At 41.3% G+C, this 21,435-nt stretch overlaps 1 protein-coding gene across 1 annotated transcript; it reads left to right on the plus strand.

Annotated features, from left to right (window-relative positions):
• Window positions 1–109: 109 nt before the first annotated feature.
• Window positions 110–20,537, plus strand: LOC133449048 (probable C->U-editing enzyme APOBEC-2). Its single transcript, XM_061728138.1, has 4 exons — window positions 110–399; window positions 14,613–14,837; window positions 15,182–15,490; window positions 15,911–20,537. The coding sequence occupies exons 1-3, from the start codon at window positions 212–214 to the stop codon at window positions 15,483–15,485; spliced, it is 717 nt and encodes a 238-aa protein (XP_061584122.1). The 5' UTR covers window positions 110–211; the 3' UTR covers window positions 15,486–15,490; window positions 15,911–20,537.
• Window positions 20,538–21,435: the final 898 nt, after the last annotated feature.

Here is a 21,435-nt window from a genome sequence, read left to right on the forward strand (position 1 = left end):
TAAAATATCCCTGAATATCAGCTGCTTCACATGAAGGAAACCTTGTCTCCTTGTCTTTCCCTCTCTCTTATTGGCTACTCTTCTTTCTTCTCCTCTCCATTCCCCTCACTCGATATGCCTTCCTTCCCTTCAGTTGTTTCCTGAAACAGCTCAGCTGTACCCACCCTCCTCAATTCTCTCTTTTTTCTCTCTCTCTATTTCTTTGGTCCTCATGGCTGACAAAAATCCTAAGGTAAAAAGTAAAGACAAAGTGGCTAAAGAGGCAGCTGAAGACTTAAAGGAAAATCAGAATGAAGAAGAGAAAAATGGAGAGGTCAGCAGCCAGAACGGAGATCTACCGGAGGAGCCGGTGGAGCCGGTGGAGCCGATTGAGCTTCCCCCATTTGAAGTCATTACAGGGTGAGTCCACATTGAAGGCTTCTGTTTGGTTATTGAGGCCAAGTTAAGAAATGTAGTTTCCTTAATCACCATGAGGGGCCAACTATAAAACTGAATTAGTCTCCATGGACCTCTGTGTTAAAATATCCATATAAACGGCAAAACAGACATACAAAAAAAGTTATATTATGTACTAATTACAGGACTGTCTCAGAAAATTTGAATCTTGTGATTTTCTGTAATGCAATTACAAAAACAAAAATGTCATACATTCTGGATTCATTACAAATCAACTGAAATATTGCAAGCCTTTTATTATTTTAATATTACTGACCATGGTTTACAACTTAAGAAAACTCAAATATCCTATCTCAAAAAATTTGAATATTCTGGGAATCTTAATCTTAAACTGTAAACCATAATCAGCAATATTAAAATATTAAAAGGCTTGCAATATTTCAGTTGATTTGTAATGAATCCAGAATGTATGACATTTTTGTTTGCAACATTTTTGTAATTCCATTACAGAAAATAAAGAACTATCACACTATTCTAATTTTCTGAGACAGTCTTGTATGTACTATTATGTACTAATCAGTTAAATATAACCATAATACATGATTTATATATCATATAAATATTATTTATATCACATATTCATTTGTAATTTGGGGTGGTTTTTTGAGTGACAGTATGATGTCAAAGGGTCAGATGGAAGAAAATGTGGTTGCACCTAAAGATAAAAACCAAAAGCAGAAGAAGAATATAAAGATGATATGGCTTGTTGTGCTGGTAACTCTAACAGACCATCACAATAGTCTGAGGGCCAAAAGTGGCTTGGTTAGAGCAGCTGGCAGCAGCCACAGCTGTCTGGCCACGAGCTTGCGCTGGGTCTGAGTACTAGTCTGGTATGGCTGAACCACCTTTGCCTAGTCAGCCTGGAAGGGTCCAGAGGCAACCATTCAAGTTGTACCTTGCCCTTTCCATGGTTTCTAGCAAGAAGCATGCTTGTTCTAGCTGGCCAGGTGACCACATGCAGCATAGCATGGCTGGAGCTCTAGCTGCCTTCTTTTCAGCTCGTACAGCACTAAGAAGGGGTCTTTGTATGGATAGAAGTGGGTCAATCTTTTTAGGTCCACCGGGGTGAATCCGTTTTCCGGCTGCACAACTTGCATTATTTAGCATAAAGTTAACATTTTGAACCTGAAAGTTTCCAAACGTTTGTCTAATACTCTCAGTTGCAGTATTGGATAGAGACTTCCTAACTTCTTTATAATCACAAAATAGCGTCCTTAAAACTTGCTGCATCTTGTCGGGGGAACCAGTTTTATTGGTTCCTAACACAGCTGTGAACGGATTTCTTCTCTCAATACGGGAGTAAAAGCCATTGCCACTTTTGATATGGTGATGCACCTGAATAGTGGAGATAGCTTGGTGGATTGAATCTGTACCCCAATACTACAGTCTTCTTAATTCAATTCAATTCAATTCAATTCAATTCAATTCAATTCAATTCAATTCAATTTTATCTATTTAGCATCTAATACAACAGAAGTTGTCTCTAGCATATTTCCAGAGACCAGATCATGACCCTGAGCAATTATTACATAAACATAACGTAAACAATGGCAGGTAAAAACTCCCCTAGTGGGAGAAAAACCTTAAGCCAAATAGTGGCAAGAAAAACTCCCCTTTAGGAGGGAAGAAACCTGGACCAGGACCTGGATAATAAGAGGGGACCCTCCTGCCAGAGGCCAGCTGCGCAGAGCAGGAAAAGAGAGAATGAAGAACAGAGAAAGGAGAGATACAGACACCATGGCTAACTGGTGCACTACAGGGTTGACTATATAAACAGTTGTAGACAGCAGACACTGAGGTGGTCAGAGGGGGGAGGGTTGGGGGGTCAGGTCAGGATGTCAGCAAGCGTATAGCAGACATCTACACAGACAGGTGGAAGCAAGCACAGGGATGATCGGGGGGGGGACTGCAGGTCAGCATGCAGCTCCTGAAGCTTTGGCCTGCAAACATGCACAGAAGAGAAGGGGGGGGGGGGGCGCAGTACAGCACAACAAACTACAAGAACAATGGACACAATGATGGGGATGAGATACTTACGTCAAAAGTGGCTTTTACTCCAGTATTGAGGGAAGAAATTAATTCAAAGCTGGGTTAAACCAATAAGACTGGTTCCCCCGACAAGGTGCAACAGGTTTCCTGCTACATTTTGGATCAACTGGAGAATATTCAGAGAATTAGTTGGACATCCTGCTAGTAACACATTACAGTAATGCCTCACTATAATGCGGTTCACCTTTCACGTCTCGCTGCTTCACGGATTTGCATTGTGCATTGTGTTCTGCATTCTGATTGGCTAAGCAGTCTCCCCGCTTATTCACGTCCTGTGTATCAATTATGTTACGGTTTAATATGTACTGTGCATGTACATGTATGTAAAAAAGCTTGCCAAAAAATTAAGTTAGTAAATTTTCCCATAATGTCGACAAAACGTTCACCGATTCTCTCATTCAAATCCAATTACTCGGATCGCGTTGGGGCGGTGCTGATCCCCGCAATTTGAAGCCTTGTATAATAATTGTAAAAAAAATAAATGTTACTACTTTACAGATTTCACTTATCACAGGTTCTTTTTGGGATGTAAGGTGCGAGAGGGTGTTCCTATAATTTGCGATATTACGGAGATGGAAGAATGCTATTTTACAAACCTGATTAACATATGGTTTAAATGACAAATCCTGATCGAAAACAACACCAAGGTTTCTCACAGTTGCACTGGAAGCCATCGCAACACCATCTAATCCCTTCCTAAGATGCTCTGAACCAAGAATAATAACCTCTGTTTTATCTGAATTTAGAAGCAAGAAATTTCTGGACATCCAGTCCTTGATGTCCCTGACATCAAAGTCCCTGACTCCCCCAGTCTGGCCTTCGGCAGGAGGGTCCCCCCTTATGAGCCTGGTCCTGCTCAAGGTTTCTTCCCTCCTAAAGGGGAGTTTTTCCTTGCCACTGTTTGGCTTAAGGCTTTTCTCCCACTATGGGAGTTTTTATCTTCCATTGTTTATATAATAATTGCTCTGGGGTTTATGTCTATGTTTATGTTTATGTTCATGTTCTGGATCTCTGGAAAGCGTCTAGAGACAACATCTGTTGTATTAGACGCTATATAAATAAAATTGAATTGAATTGAATTGATGTCCCTAAGACATGCCTGAAGTTTAACCAACGGTTCTGTCTCATCCGGCTTCATAGACAAATAGAGCTGCGTATCATCAGCATAACAATGAAAGTGTATGCAGTGATTCTGGATTATACTTCCCAATGGCTGCATGTATAAACTGAACAAGATTGGCCCTAGCACTGAACCCTGCGGAACACCATAACAGACCCTTGACTGTTCTGAAGAAACCTCATGTACATGAACAAACTGGAATCTGTCAAATAGATATGATTTAAACCAACGTAGAGCTGTCCCTTTAATCCCAACAACATGCTCTAACCTGTGCAGTAAAATGCCATGATCAACAGCAGGGGTGTTGGACTCCATTCCTCGAGGGCCGGTGTCCCTGCAGGTTTTATATGTTTCCCTGCTTCATTGCACCGTTATACAAGTGACTGTGTCATCGACAGAACTATCCAGACTTTGATGACAAGCTGGTGACGATGATTAATTAGAATCAGGTGTGTTAAAGCAGTGAAACATCTAAAACATGCAGGACACTGGCCCTTCTGGGATTCAGTTTGACACCTGTGATCTATAGTGTCAAAAGCAGCACTGAGGTCCAGTAGAACCAATATGGACACTAATCCCTTATCTGAGGCCATAAGAAGGTCATTCGTGACTCGAACCAGTGCTGTCTCTGTGCTATGATGCAGAAGGTTTTTTAAGTAAAGGTTTAATTACTGCCACTTTGAAAACCTGTGGTACATATCCTAAGTTTAGGGAGAAGTTGATTTGGTCCAGTATTGTCGCACCAATAAGAGAAAAAACATTTTTGAATAGTCGAGTCGGGATGGGGTCTAACATACATGTGGTAGATTTAGCTCTATTGCCGAGTGAGGTCAGCTCAGGGAGGTCTATAGTATCAAAACAGTCTAGAGACAAGTCACTACTGAGAGCTGCAGGAATGCACGGTGTTAGGTTTAAACACAGCATTACATAAATTCATAATGAGGAAAGACACAAAGACTATCTTGGAATGGGTTTTTAGCGCACTCCTGCAGGAGGGGGGAGAGCAACAGGAGTGCAGGGCAACTGCCCTCACTGAGAACTCCTGAGCTTCCCCAAAGATCCTCCCTCTAGAAGATGCTTTTATTAAGAAACTTTGACAGGAATTGATCATATGAGGACAATGCATAGTAAACAGTAGACAGTAGACATTGGGTAGTGGACAATGGGTGGAAGTGATAACGTTTGATTGAGTCCTGACATTACAGTGGTGACCTGTCACAGGACAGTTCAAAACCTAGTAGATTAGGAAGTGGCTGATGTGGCTTCTGTTAGCCACTCATGTGACAGTTTCACAATGACAAAACAAGTTCAAAGGTTGATTTACCTCACATTTCCCTCCTCTTGTCAATTTGAAACTTCAACTAAAATCCAACCATTAGGCTTAGAATAATAGCCTCATAAACATTTAAGGTCAAACATTTGAGAAATAGCTAGGGCTTATCGCGTAATTATATGTCAAGGGAGAGGCGAAAACCCGATTATATGGGGCAAAATTCCTCTCCGACCCTCGTAGTGAGCAATCACTCTGGCCAAGACACATAAAAGCTTAAAACATTTCACAATAAACAAAACGAAACAATCTATACTCCAGTGTTATCATAAACAGGTTGTCCTCAGTTAGAGTTCGATGGAGTTGTTGGCAATACTGGACTAACTTCCTTAGTCCAGTGGATGGTTGGATGGTTCTTTGGATCATTGCACTTAGACACAGAATGATACACTCAGAACCGTACAAGGACAGTAATAATCGAAATCATAATCTAGCCATTATGTCAGTCCAGGGGCCGGAAGTCAGCCAGGACCCAAAAGTGGTCTCCTGCTGAGCGTCTGTCTTCTGACACAACTTTGGCCAACTGACGTAATTCGGCTATAGCTTTGGTAACATTAGCTTCAGCACCAGTTTATGAACGTACATCAGTGTAATCATATTACAGCAATGCAAGTAAAGAGTTTAAGGAACAATTCCTAACATGTCAGCATGAGTCATTAGTGGAAAAGTTTCTTTCATCTCTCGGACTCCTCTCAAGTCTGTTGTCGCATGTCAGTTTGGGCTAGTCATCTTCAGGCTAGCTTTCACTGCAACTGGTGGACGCATGTAGATCGTTCAGCCATCTTTACTGCTGTCGGTGTCCTGATCTAGACCACAAAGGGGCCATCCTGACGGGGTGATGACCATGTTTTTCGTCTCACCAATCAGGATCTGGATCTGGTTTCAGCAGTTCCTGCTAGGAGAGAGAGAGAGAGAGCAGAAACCAGCAGCCCACAAGAACTTTTGAACATTCTCATGTACATTCCGACTAATGGCCGTCATTCAGGCCATGGCTTTCCTGAGCCTTAATTTAACAGGCCATTAGTTCACTCCAAGAACGAAATCCATATGAACAACTTCAAATGGATAGGTCCTTTCACGACACTGACCTCTCTTAGGCCTCATATTGCCTTGCATATTGTATCTGCAACATGTCGGAAAGCCCCTACAAAAAAATTTTAAAGGGTATTTAGTATTTAATTCTTAGTGTACTATACTCTTCATCCCTCCTGTTTGAGCTATGGGACTTCCCATGGCTCAATTTATCCACCAGGGGGAACAGGTTTTCGTGTCACCTAGAATTTGAGTTGTATTGTCAACAGAGGTGGGGGTCTCGTTGTCATCGCTGCCGAGTCCTGACTTCTTCCCAGATAAGTAAGTGGTTCTCCCACATCTTGACCTTTGCACCCTGGCAAGTCGGCAGTCTGACTTAATGATTCTCTAGGGTCAGTTATCTCTATGTCCCAGAGAGATCCCAGAACCCCCCTCCCATCACTTTAGATTTAAAAGGGGGCAAAACCTGTTAAATTCTGTCTCCTATCTCAAGGACCACAGAACTCTCCTATTTCAAAATGTTCTCATTGCAATCCAAGTGGGTTATGGTTTAATGAAAGTAACACCACACAAAAACTGTCAGTGCAGCAACTCTCCTGCAACGTAAAAAGTAGTCTTCAGTGAACTTATATATATATATAAACAATAAGTCATTGTCACAAAACGTTGGACTGAAAGGAAGCATTCTATCAAATAATGCCTTCTCAACTGTTGTTGAGCTCTATTGTAGCACGCCCAAAAGGAATACCAGAAAATTGTCTCCAGATTAATCATATAGTCTTCAGGAGATACTTAATCTTCTGTTTGCATGCTGTAATGCAAATGCATGCTCTTCTATGAAGACTTATAGAAGTCTTAAGAAAATTGTGGGATAAATTCCGATGTGTAAACTAAGCAGACAAAAACCCACTGAACTTTAAACACAAACTTCAGATCATCTGCATGTGGGTTTTGTGTATTAGTGCATATGTGGAAATTACTTCTCCTCAAACTACACTAAGCAAACTCAATTGGTGCATTTCAGATGAACTCCAAACCTAAATGGTAGCAACACTGATCACAAATGTACACATTTTCAGTGTGAATAGGCTAGTATGCACTCAGAGTTCTTCTTTTCTAAAAAGATTGTTCAACGGGTTTGTTTCTTCTCCACACACTCCTTTCCTGTGTAAAATGTCACTGACTGACATGCAAATGACAATAGGCTCATGAACACGCCTCACTCCACTGTATCCAAAACACAGCGGCGCCCATTTTACGAGACGAAATTAGGGCTGAAACGATTCCTCGAATAATTCGAGTAATTCGATTACAAAAAATGATCGAGGAATTTTCTCTGCCTCGAGGAATCGTTTAATTTCTTTTTTTTTCCGTTTAATTTCACCATCTCAAAGCCTCGTATTAGATGGCACTGATGCACCAGACTGATACCGAGGGCCTTCACCATCAGCCGAACCTGACAATTTACCCTCTTGAATTAAGCTTAGCTTTCTATGCTGCCATTCATGTTTTTGCTTTAACAACAAAAGTTCCTTTTGTTGCTCAAAACTCAAAACAGTATCTGCAGAAACTGAAGAACGAGTCCCCACACCAGGTTTAAGAATTCCTTTCTCCAACAAACCTGCCTTCACACTGACTTTAACAGACTCCTTTAATTTTCTATCTGCTACCTCAAGCTCATACTTCTCAGCAATTAGCAGCAACTGGTACACTTAGTACACTGATCTAATAGTACTGCTGATGGCGAATCAACAAATTCATCCACTACAGATGCCATGCTACACTATCTACACAAAGTGACAAAGAAAAAATAAATAAATCAATACTTTAAGTGTTGGAACCACAAACAAAGCCTGGGGGAAAAAATAAACAAGGAAAAAAGGTAAACCCAAAAGTAAAGAACCAAAAGGAGATGGAGATTCCGGCCAAAAAGAACAAAAGAGGGGTAAGCACAGGGCCAGCCACGCAATGGGCCGTCGGACCATGCACTTTCCCCACTAAAGAAAAACCAGGTAAATCTATAACCTTAAACAAAACCGACAAAACAGGACTACCGGCAATCTCCAACTCAAACTAAAATAAGAAAACTCTGCCAATATGGACAGAGGAAAACACACCTTCCCCAAGACCAGTCTCAAAGTTCCAACCCTCACCTTATTTATTGCAACCAAAGCATTACAAACCACAAAAACAAAACTTAAGGACAAATGCTTTCCTACTCCCAAACTCCACCGACCAAAACCTCCTTCAAAACTGAAAATCAGGAAGAGAAGAATCACATGTGGAACTCCCAACACTGGCACCTAACTAATTGGCTTCAACAGGTGCTACCAATAAGCCACTCTGAAACCAAATGACTTCAAATAAAACTACGGCCAAACTAAAATTCCTAACAGGAACACAAACCATATACCAGCATCAAAAACCAATAGTCAGACCAAAGGACGAACTCCCATTTTGTCACACACCCAGTTAACCCAGTTAGTGACAAAGAGGGAGTCCACACATGAGTCACCAAATTCAAAAATGTAATTTATTAAAGTAAAAATTAAATCAAAACAAACCAAAAGTATATGTAGGTTTAAATGTAGAGTGTCAGTCATGTATGCTATGTGTGGGTGAATGAAGTATGCTGAGTGCAAGTATTGTGCAGGAGGAAAGAATACTTAGTTCCCCATTGGCAGGTGGAAACCCAGAACCAGCCCCTAGATACCCTGGCTCCCACACACACACACACACACAGGTGAGGCCAATTGGGCTGACGACCTGCCACAACTTCCAACCAGGAAGCCGAATGGCCAATCAGGAGGGAGAGGGGCAGGCCGTCACACGCCCCGACTACATTAAATGGAACACAACGCGCTGACGCTGCGCCCAAAATAGATCCATGCCTGTGCCTACATCCATGCGCTGCGCACGTTAAAGGGGGAAGAAAGAGGCGGCGGGCATGTTTGGTTTTTATAACATGCCATGGTCAGGCACTCTGTAATGGCCCTGACGGGAGACACATGTAGCTCAGCGTTTAACTTTTATTTTTAATCCACGCTATATTCTTCTGGTCTCTTATCCCATGTTCCCCCTCTAAAGCCAAAATCATTGTCCCGCATTAAATCGACCCAGAGCCTACGTCGCAGCCTACGCCGCTCTCTGGCAAGGGCGGAGAGCGCCGGTCCGGCTGGCGGTGCTGCGCTGCCATGCAGGCTCTGTTGCCACGGCTACGCAGCGACGCGCCCCATTCTACGTTGTTGTAACGTGGAACCATAAATCAGCCCTTACCCGGTACATAAACCTCTGTTCCCGCTACAGTTTTAATTAAAAGAAAAGGCAGAAAATGTTAGACAAATAAAAACGTAATAAAGCTAAACTGGGTAGTTTACAATTTCAGCTCTGTAATCATTCATGGATAAAACAAGTAGCGCTGGTGCCTAATGTGCTCCAATACAGCAGGTCTCATAATTTTATTTTGAACACTGCTAATACTTTCACTTAAAACTTAACTAGAACTTAAAATTAGCTTGACACAAATGAAAGTTCAATTGAAACACGTGGAAAAAACACCCAACCTTTTAAGTTATGTGTGACACCAGGTGCAATGGCATTTCTAGGTTAGAAACAAGGACATTTCTTGATAAGATCCACAGCCCTTTGAGTGAAGGCAGTGAACCCAGTCAACGTGTCAAGTTCAGGGTCTTCAAATGCACAGCCATGAACCCACTGCACCACATAACCTAGTCTTAGTGATGTCAATTAACATCTAACATCTTATGTATATTTATCATTTCTCTTTAACTAAACAAAAATATGTTTTATCTGATTACTCGATTAATCAAAATTTTCAGTAGAATACTTGATTACAAAAATATTCGATAGCTGCAGCCCTAGGTGTAACACATCCTGATGAAGCTGTGAATCATCAGTATGTGACTTCAAGACAGACAAAGTAAAGACAAATTATTGATTTGTTTCACATTCATGTCAGTCAACCCAAGCATGCACAGCTCATACTCAAATATGACAAGAATCACCTTTCCATATGATTAAAACATACAAAGACAAAAACAGTATTACAAAAGTAATCTGCAATCATTCAACAGTGAATTAACCCCATTTGACAATTCTATATCACTACACCTTCATTCAGGGCTTAGAATGATAGAAAACTATATTACTCAATTTCTCTGCCTCCTCAAGAGGGGAGTTTCTCACTTGAAACACTAAACAAAACACCCTCTGAAGCTCTTGTGTTGTCCAGCTTACAAAAAGTCTCCTTTTGCAGACACAGATCCAAATACAGTTATTTGTATCATTTCAACAAAAACTTCCCCATAGAAATTTAACACTCACCAGTCTCCAAATGAGAAGACACCTCCCTCTGGATTCACCAAGCCTCATCCCATGCAGCTTCTCGTAGCAAGACAGGCAACATGCAACACTTCTTACACAGACAATCTGATCTGTGCTGTTGCCGTCCCTGACCCACCAGTCTGGCCCTCGGCAGGAGGGTCCCCCCTTATGAGCCTGGTCCTGCTCAAGGTTTCTTCCCTCCTAAAGGGGAGTTTTTCCTTGCCACTGTTTGGCTTAAGGTTTTTCTCCCACTAGGGGAGTTTTTACCTGCCATTGTTTATGTAATAACTGCTCGGGGGTCATGTTCTGGGTATGGGTCTCTGTAAAGCGTCTAGAGACAACTCTGTTGTATTAGACGCTATATAAATAAAATTGAATTGAATTGAATTGATCTGCAGCTTGTCATGACCTTTGGCCTGCTTCAGCCGTTTACACTCACACACACACCCCCTGCACCATGACTGGCCCTGCAAACTCTGCAGCAGGCTCTCTCATCAACTTCCCAATTTCCCATCAAATCACATTTCTTATACCATTTTTTTTTTTTACAACTTTCCCATTTCTTTCTTTCAGTTATCTCTTGATGGAACCTTGTCCCATTTTGAACATTTTGATCAGTTTTTTCTTTTAGCCTTAAATTAATTGATTTTCAATCTTTTAAAGTTCCTGTATATTATTTCGCACAATATTTTGTCACAAGTTTTAATTTCCTAGTTTTTAGGGACGTCTCCCGTAAACTAAGCATTTTTTAGAAATTATTTTAGGCATAAGTTTCAGTTTAACCACACATCTACTATTTTAGCCAGCTATTTTTCTTAACTTTAAGTTTCTTTTAGCTCATAAGTTTCCCTTTTTGACAGTTTGGTTTTTAGCACTGATCTTTTCAGTGAACAATTGAAACTTGACTTCACAATTTTAGAAACCACAACATTGTCCATAAACAGTTTCAGTCATGAACATTGAACAAGAACATTAGACAAAACACACATTGGCCAAAACAAACATACACAAAAAACCTAAAACCCCATTCCAAATAGAAACCTCCTCTCGTTGGGTCCCCAGACCCGTGGGTGTTGGTGAAGTCCATGACTTCTCCACAGTGGTCCCAGACCACAGGCTAACCCCATTAGCCCCATAACCCCATCTATTAAAGTAACACATTTAAATACCCAAGGTATTTATCGAGAGGAGCATTTCTTACCCAGTCTCAGATGCCCTCCCTGGCTCGAGGTACCCCGTCACCGGGCATCGTCCTGACGCCTCAGATGTTGGGGTCTCGGGTTTCGGGCACCAAAAATGTTAGGTTTAAACACAGCATTACATAAATTCATAATGAGGAAAGACACAAAGACTATCTTGGAATGGGTTTTTAGCGCACTCCTGCAGGAGGGGGGAGAGCAACAGGAGTGCAGGGCAACTGCCCTCACTGAGAACTCCTGAGCTTCCCCAAAGATCCTCCCTCTAGAAGATGCTTTTATTAAGAAACTTTGACAGGAATTGATCATATGAGGACAATGCATAGTAAACAGTAGACAGTAGACATTGGGTAGTGGACAATGGGTGGAAGTGATAACGTTTGATTGAGTCCTGACATTACAGTGGTGACCTGTCACAGGACAGTTCAAAACCTAGTAGATCAGGAAGTGGCTGATGTGGCTTCTGTTAGCCACTCATGTGACAGTTTCACAATGACAAAACAAGTTCAAAGGTTGATTTACCTCACAACGGCTCAACAGAGTTGTGACTCTTTGTCAGCCTGGCTACAGTGCTGAACAGAAAACGTGGGTTACTTTTGTTATCCTCTATCAACAATGAATAATAAGATGTTCTGGCTTTGTGAATGGCTTTTTTATATACTATTAGAATATCTTTCCATTCACGATAGGAGTCTACAGACTTACAAGAGTGCCACTTCCTTTCCATTTTACGCATGTTTGTTTCAACATGCGGATATCTGAATTATACTAGGGAGTTATGCTCCTGTGGTTAGAAACCCTCCTTCTCAAAGGAGCAACTGCATCTAAAGCTGAATGCAAAAAATCAGCAGTGTTACTAACAAGGAAATCAACATCTGCAGAGGTAGAACCCAGGTCACTGGCCTCTACTGCTTCACTATTTCCCACTGTCGTAAGATGATCAATGGCCTCCCTAAACTCTAAACAAACATCTGCTAAAATAATACCTCCTATTTTGCGCTTCAACATCGACAATATTAAATTCATTATCATTATAACGTTATTATATAGTGGTCGGATAGGAGGTAGTTTACAGGTGACACGAACAGTTTATCAGGTTCGACACCGTAGGCGAGGAAGAGATCGAGGGAATGAATAAAAGAGTGTGTCGATTTGTTTACTTTTTGTGAGATACGCAGAGAATTAAGAGAATTAAAAGCTAATTTAAGATTAATGCTTTCAACATCCATATGAATATTAAAGTCACGCACTATGATTAATTTATCTGTACTGATCAATCACCAGATAGGAAATCTGAAAATTCAGACCCAGCAGGGGGCCGGTACACTACCACTAACAAAACTGGCTTCTCTCCAGCTTCCAGCTCGGGAGTTTCAGACTAAGCGTGAGGCTTTCGAAAGTATTATAATCGCATTTAGGTTCAGATTTTGTTTGGAGACTGGAATTATAAATTGCTACGGCTCCTCCGCCTCGGCCCGTGCTTCAAGGAATATGATGATTTAAGTAGTGGGCGGAGTCAATTCCTTTAAACTGACATACTCTTCCTCCTGTAGCCACGTTTTTAGTTAAACAGAAAATTAATTATTTATTAATAAATTACTAAATAAATAAATTCATAGCCATAGTGCTCATTGGTGCCGCAAAGCTGACATTAGCCAAGCATACCTATCTGCGGACATACAGCACCCTCTGCTGGAAGATTGGGGCAGAGAGTAATGTGGATTCAATGAGAAGCTAATTTAGATTCTCATTTGTTTTATGGGGCATTGTAGGGAGGCTAAAGAAATGTCCTTTGTGTTCAAAACAGAACTCAGAACTTTCAACTATTTTGGAGGGTAAAGATAACATATTCCTTACATCACTGGCTTCCACCTGTCTGTGTAGATGTCTGCTAATGTTTGCTGACAGGAGAAACCTGGAAAATAAGCTCCAGCAGAAGAAGAGATGTGCGATCAGGGATGAAGATGATCACAGGCTTCAAGCAGAAGAAGGACCAGATAGATGGAAGTCTGGACAGAACCAATGAACTGATCATTCTTCAACAGGTTCAGTTCAGAAACAATCCCAGCATCCTCCTCTCCTGCCCCCAGCCAAACAAACCTCTTATCATCCCTTGAAAACCAGCCATCCTATCACTTCTCAGCTGTCTCTTCTTCCACCTCAGTCATGGATCTAACTGGTGCTCCATCGTTGTCTCCTACCACATCAGGAGAGGCTGCCCAAGACCTCCTGCCTTGTTCACGTACCAAAAAGACCTAATTCATCTTCTCCTAGTGACTAAAGACCTGTAGCCCTAACATCTCACATCATGAAAGTCCTTGAGACTTTTATTGGCCCACATGAATAAGGAAACCGGCACCTTCCAGGACCCTCTGCATTATGCAGCTGCTTCAACGAACCCACAGTCATCTGGACAAAGCAGCAGTACTTAGAAGATGTGTCCTGTGGATTTAGCAGCATCAAGCCAATTACGTCAGAAATTCCAAAAGACGCCTCCACAATCACCTGGATTGACCTTATTGACCATAGTTTGTGAGACTGAATGTTTGTGTGTCTGAGCAAGTGGTCAGCAGCCCAGGAGCACCACAGGGAACTGTACTCTCACCCCTGATCTTCACTGCACACCTCAGACTTCCAGTACAAGTTTGTCCTGTCATCTTCATAAATACTCAGATTACTCTGCAGATGTGGGGTGAATCAGTGATGGACCAGAGACTGAGAACCGAGAACTGGTGGCCTGTTTTGTGGGGTGGTGTGGTGACAATCATCAATATTTATCAATGAGAGGGGTTAGGGTTGGTGGGGAAGGGGGTGGGCATATGGGTGGGATCGACTTTATTTTTACTGTTAAGCTTTGTGTTGTTTATTGTACAAAAAGTACTACATAAATAATGTTTGATTTAATTTGATGAATGTGTTGGCTTCACCAGCTAACATTGTTTTCCTTCCACCTGGCTAACCATTGTCTTGTTCTTGCACCATTCCTTGAGAAATTAATAAAATAAAAGACAAAGTCAAATGTCCTTTTCTTGTGAGGACATTAAAAGTGAACATGCTACTGTCTGTTTCTATTTTATGCACCCAGGGACCGGATAGATCCTTTTGCCTTCAAGTTCCAGTATAAGAACGTGGAATACTCATCTGGGCGCAACAAAACCTTCTTGTGTTATTTGGTGGCTAAAGGAAACTCAGCTGACGGCTTACTGAGGGGTTTCCTTGAAGATGAGCATGCCAGCGATCATGCTGAAGAGGCTTTCTTCACGCTGTGTCTGACGCACATTGACCCTGAACTGAAGTACAACATCACTTGGTACGTACTCATACTAAAATAATCCGATTTCTAATCGAATAATCAAAGATTGTTTAATCCCATGTTAAACTGCTATTTGTTGCAAGGAAGACATTTGATCTCTGTTGCTCCAAATATATATATTATATAATATATATACATGCCCACCATTTGCACAGGCCATTTGCCTGTTTTTGGATCTACGGTTAGCATCAGCTCCTGCAAAGATGGCTTCCATCTGAGTGCCTACAAACCACTTCAGAACCACAGAAGGGTTTCACTAGGTTTCTTTATACAGTAATGATTCTGTATTGTTGCTGACGTGCCAGTAACTGAATAATCTGTCACATGTACCTTCCTCTAAGGTATGTGTCTTCAAGTCCCTGCCCCACTTGCTCCTTAAAGATCGCTGAGGTGTTGAAGGCCAAGACGAATTTAAAGCTGAGTATCTTTGCATCTCGACTGCTGGATTGGGAGGAGGTGGAGATCCAGGAGGGACTGAAGGCGCTGCACCGCGTAGGCTGTAAGCTGAGGGTGATGAAGCCGCTGGACTTCTCCTACTTGTGGGACACCTTTGTGGAGACAGATGACCAGCCTCTGAACCTATGGGAGGACTGCAAAGAGAACTACGAGTTTTACCACGATAAACTGGCAGACATTCTGCAGTGAACATGGTGAGGACTCTTCTCGTATGGGATAAAAAACAATAAGAACAAAGCTGCAGACCTGTGGATGTTGTGATACTGAAAAGGCTCTTCATGTTGAGAAAACAGTATCCTAGCTAAAGTTGGAATCAGAAATCAGAAATCCCTTTATTTCGCCAAATGTATGATGTACACAAGAATGTAATCTGGTAAAAACAGCACCATCAAGCAATAAAATGACTAAATAGAAATGAATATAGAAAACATATAAATATATAATATGTATGTATGTAAGTATGTAATATGTACAATGCCAGAAGTATTTACAGTATGGCAAGAATGAAAATTATAATTAAGTGAATGAAAAAAAGTATAAAAGACTTGTGCTAACTTGCTGATAATTGTAGCCGTGTACAGAGTACATGTTCACGTACTCATAATTTTTTGCAGGTGGCAGTACCCTGATGTGGTTCCATCACTGTTGCCTGCTGTCTGCTGCCTCCAGAAAACACAGAAGCCAACCAGCCACACGATCAAACCTTCATGTGACCTGATGGATGACATCATGGCTTGCAGTGGTTGGGGGTCAAAAGTCTCCATAACTTGATAGGAGGAAGCTCTCAGGAACCAAAACAAATAAATGTAGACCTCCAGGTTTCTTCCTGTCTATGATACTGTAACTGAGTGATTGATTCACACATTTTTATCTAAGTTCCTTTGATTTAAAAGATGTGTCAATTATTTAAATGTTAAAGCTGCTCTAAAAACAACTGCTTTAGCAACTGCGCACTTCTGAGATTTTTCTAAAGTTATATGATTGTACGAAGTTGTTGACTTTTTTATTCCTGGTTTGTCTAACGTTTTTAAAGCACCACTGTGGAAGAACAATAATAGCATCCAGAAAAAATTAACTGATCAAAAAACAAGAAAACACCCCCCTAATAAGTGCAAGTACTAGCCATTACCATCTGCTAGCTGTAACAGCTCATATCCACTAAATCCAACATCAGTTTGCATGAAATAGGGACAGCGCCCCCTACTGTTAAATGCAAGGAAGTACAGTTCCTTATAACGTGGTTGGCTTAATGCTAATGCTAATTATGCTAGCTTGCTTCAATGAGAGAGATACTACTTTAATAACAACTGAGAGAAGTTAACAACTGAGAAAAGTTTTTCTCCAAAGCTTGCCAGTTATGCCTGCTGTGCTAGCGTCCGCACATTCTCTCTTTTTTTAATGCATGCAAGGCAAATAATGCTCATTCATAGGAGGAGTTTTTCAACTATATCAAAGTCTATGGAGGTGCCCATAGAAATGAATGGACTTTCAGACAAGGTGCTAATGCTGCCATAGAAGATAAACTGGGAGATGTTCTTGCAACAGGCTTAACAGCCTATACAAATAAGTCAACCTATTTATAGAATTATTTTCTTCTTTGTGCTGAACACCAGGGAAACGTGTACTGGGGTTTATATGGATTTAAGGAGGACAAATGTAAATGACACCTAACATATTGTAAGATGTTAACATCAATTAGCATTTAGCATTCATTAGCCATTAAACCTTGTTTCTAATTTCCCTTTATCAGTCTGTATGAAATATGAAGCATGTCCAGCTCTCTTCAGGCGAGTGGCATTGATCCTTGGTGCAGTCCCACCTCTACCTTGATCTACTCTGTCACATATACAGTGCACTTTACCACCGTCTTTCAGCTGCCACACCTGTCCTGCATCACTCTAACATATTTCTCTACCACTCCAGACTTTTTCTAGATCTATAAAGACACAATGAAGCTCCTTCTGGCTTTCTCTGTACACCAACATTCTCAAAGCAAATACTGCATCCGTAGTACTCGTTCTTGGCATGAACCCATACTGCTGCTCACAAATGCTCACTTATGTCCTTAGTCTACCTTCTATGACTCTTTCATAGAGCTGGCACATCAACTTTATTCCCCTATAGTTGCCACAACTCTGCATGTCTCCCTTGTTCTTAAAGATCAGCACCATCACACTTCACCTTCATTCCTCGGTCATCCTATCACTCCCTAAGATTTTGTTGAACAATGGAGTCAAAATCTCTAGTGCCACTTCTCCCAGACACTTCCATACCTCCACAGGTATATCGTCAGGACCAACTGACTTTCCACTCTTCATCCTCATCAATGCCGTCCTCACTTCACCTTGACTAATCTTAGGCACTTTGTGGTCCACAACAGTCAACACTTCTACTCTTTGTTCTCTCTGATTTTCCTCATTCATCAACTCTTCAAAGTATTCTTGTCATCTTACTGTCACACTTCTGGCTCCTGCCAAGGCATTTCCCTCTTTATCCTTCACCACCCTTACTTGCTGCACATCCTTCTCATCTTTGCTCAGATCAGTCTCTCCCTCCTTAGTGTCCAACCTAGCATACAAGTCATCATACGCCCGTTGTTTGGCCTTTGCTACCTTTACCTTGATCTTATGCTGCATTTCCCTGTACTCCCGTCAACTCTCTTCTATTGTTAAGTGTCCCATTTCTTCTTAGATAACCTATTTCTCTGTACATACGCATGCCCTTCCTCATTTCACCACCAAGTCTCCTTGTCTACCTTCCTCCCAGATGACCCAGTACTCTCCTACCCATCTCTCTGATCACATTAGTTCTAATTTTCCATGCAACTGGAAACACTTCCTGACCAGCCAACGCCTGTCTCAACTTCTCCCTGACAGTTGCACAACACTCCTTTTTCAACTTCCACCACTATGTCGTCTACTCTGCCTTTGCCCTTTTCATCTTCTTCACCACCAGGGTCAACCTACACACAACCACCCTATGCTGTCTGCCTGCACTCTCCCCTACTACTACTTAGCAGTTGCTAATCTTCTTCAGATAATGTTGTCTACACAAGTTGTAGTAAACCTGCGTGCTCCTACCTCCACTTTATTAGTGGCCCTGTGTTCCTACCTCTTCTGGAAGAAAGTATTGACTACACCCCTCTCCATCCTTTTTGCAAAGTCTACCACCATCTGTCCCTCTGCATTCCTGTCCTAGATACCAAACCTTTGCATCACTTCCTCATCACTTCTGTTGCCTGCACCGACATGCCTATTGAAGTCTGCTCCAAACACCTCTCTCTCACTCACTGGATACTCATCACTTCATCTAACTCACTACTTCTCTTCTAACTCACATCACACCTTCAATTTCCAACTTTAGGCTTATACCTCTATCTGATTCTCATTTCACCTCAGAAGAACATTCAAGAAACATTCCTAACCAAATCCTCTTTCAAGATAACGCCTACTCCATTCCTCTTCCCATCAGCACCATGATAGAACAACTTAAATCCTGCTCCTAGGCTCCTAGCTCTGCTATCTTTCCACCTGGTCTCTGTGACACACAGTATATCCACCTTCCTCCTCTGCATCATGTCAAACAACTCTAGCTTTTCCTGTCCTCGTCCCAACATTAAAAGTCCCCACTCTCAGTCTTAAACTCTTGACTCCTCTTCTCTCTCTGCCTGTGGACACCCCTTCGTCCTCTCCTCCTTTTTTGACCCACAGTAGCCCAATTTCCATCAGCACCCTGCAGGTTAAAGGCACTGCTGGCGGTTGTGTTAACCCGGTCCTCGACTGATCCAGTATGGAAATCAGATTTGTGACTTGTTACACTGTACAATTAAATATGCTTAATCGTGGGTAAGATGCCAAGAATGGTGTACACAAACTGTTTACTTGTGTCATAGGCTACAACCTGATACGACAGGATATACGTTTCTTCATCACCATGCCGAGCAGTAATTAAACAAACGTGAAAATGAACCACTCTGTAATAGCGTTTATATGTGCTGGAAATACTTTAAGAACCAACTGGCGAAGGAGAATGTGTTTCCAGTCATGATTTGGGAGAGGAGACCAACTTCAGATGACAGTTTTGCAAAACAAGTGCTTGGTATACTGTGATGTGACCCAGGCTGAAGAACAGCTTGCAATGCCTTCATGGTGCTGGCTTCTGTTACTACAACTGCACCAATTCTGAGTCTCATAAAGTACAGTTTATTTTATCTTTATGTTATGTTATTTTCTTTTTTTGAGGAATTGCGTTGGGTCACAACACTACTTTAGTACATTTTAATTGACTAATCAGTAGATGGAATTGTAGGGTTTTGGGCATGGTCAGGAGATTATATCAGACAGTCTGGATGCAATACCAGTGTGACGGTGGTTGTGGTATCACTCACATTGTATAATGTGAGACAGCTGATTTGGACTGATGATGAAGGATATTTCCACAATTCCTTCACAATAGCCATCTTTAGCCTGAGACAGCTGAAAATTGTACAGTGTGCAGGAGCCTTTACTGATAGGTCAGTTGCAGTAGTACGATTATTACTGATGTCTCCCCCTCTTGTAATTGTGTTAACCTGAATGCTCCAGACCGGCAAACTTCCAAAATGTCTGCTTTTGTAGTGTTCTGCTCACCTGTTGATAATCCATTAATAAGGGACTGATGTTTAGCAGCACCTGGTAGCAAGCTACCCTCTTAAATCCTATGAAAGTAGCAAAGCCATACTTAATATTGCCCACATTTTATTTTGTATTTATTTTTATGTTTTAAAATTGGCATCTTTATAAATAATGTCATGGCAATGAATAGGATTGAAAGAGGACTTACTAACTTTTGCATGACTGTTGTATGCAGGCTGCTTAGTGCTATCTATCACCAAATGAGATGCAATGGACTCCAGACTGTAAACTGATGTTTGATTCCCTTTTTATTGACTCGTTATTACTGACACAGTTATTTGTTGTCTTCCAGTGATAAACATAAAGAATAAAGTAAGATCTAACACAGAAGAAGACACATCAGGTTCTTTCTCATTTTCCATAGCGTAGACCAAAAGAGTTGAGGTTGTATGATGACACATCCTGGCGTTTCTCCATTGTCTGTGGGGGTACCAGCTCTGTAATCCACCCCCTTCCCATAGGAAAGTCTCGATTGATTGGACGCAGCGTCCAAGGAGTCTTTGCCGATGCCAAGCTTAAATCTCTCAGGAGTTTAAGCAGTGCATGATCTGAAGGAGAGAGAGGACGGATAACTCCTTCCATAATGCAAATATTGATACAGTTGAATCAAATTATCCATGAATGCTTCAAAATATTACAGGAAACCATATGAATCAGTTTGAGCATAACTGAAAATGAATTTGGAGCTCCACCTCCATTTTCAATTCAATTCAATTCAATTCAATGCAATTCAATTCAATTCAATTCAATTGTATCTATATAACGTCTACTGCAACAGAAGTTGTCTCTAGGCGCTTTCCAGAGACCCAGAACATGACCTCAGAGAAATTATTACATACACATAACATAAACAATGGCAGGTAAAAAACTCCCCTGGTGGGAGAAAAACATTTTGGTCTTTAGTGAAAAACGAATGAAATTTAACTCAAGTCAACACAGAAATGGGCAAATAGGCAAAATGAACAAGCTCAGGCGATTGGAACATTTTAGCTTAGTTTTGCTGATGATAATGATTTATGCAAGCTAAATATTGACAGTAGCTAAAGCTAAGCTACTGCTACAGCCTAGATCATGCTAAACTGTGATGCTGGCTCACGTGAGCTCGGTATTTTACCATAGATCATGGTTAGCTCATGCTAACCTACAACAAATGTAAGCCAGCTAATTTTCCTTAAAGGTTTTGTGTCTTCAGTGGACTTTATTTACAGGAAATGGGGCAGATAGGGTGAAGACATAGCAAAGGACCACAGGCTGGAAGTGTAACCTGAGCAAGCTGCATGGTGCTGTAGTCTCCGTCTATATGGCACCTGCTTAATCAAGTGAGCCTGCTGGGGCCCTATAGGCTAGCTTTTGTAACTGTACCTCATTCTAAAGTATGAAGCTATGGTGCTAGCTAATTTAAGCTGGCTTTCATATTATTAATGATAGTTTTATTTACTTCCCTTGAATTTGTATTACAGCATAAC

Source organism: Cololabis saira, chromosome 8 (genome assembly GCF_033807715.1).
Source record: "Cololabis saira isolate AMF1-May2022 chromosome 8, fColSai1.1, whole genome shotgun sequence".
NCBI classification, from domain to species: Eukaryota; Metazoa; Chordata; class Actinopteri; order Beloniformes; family Belonidae; genus Cololabis; species Cololabis saira.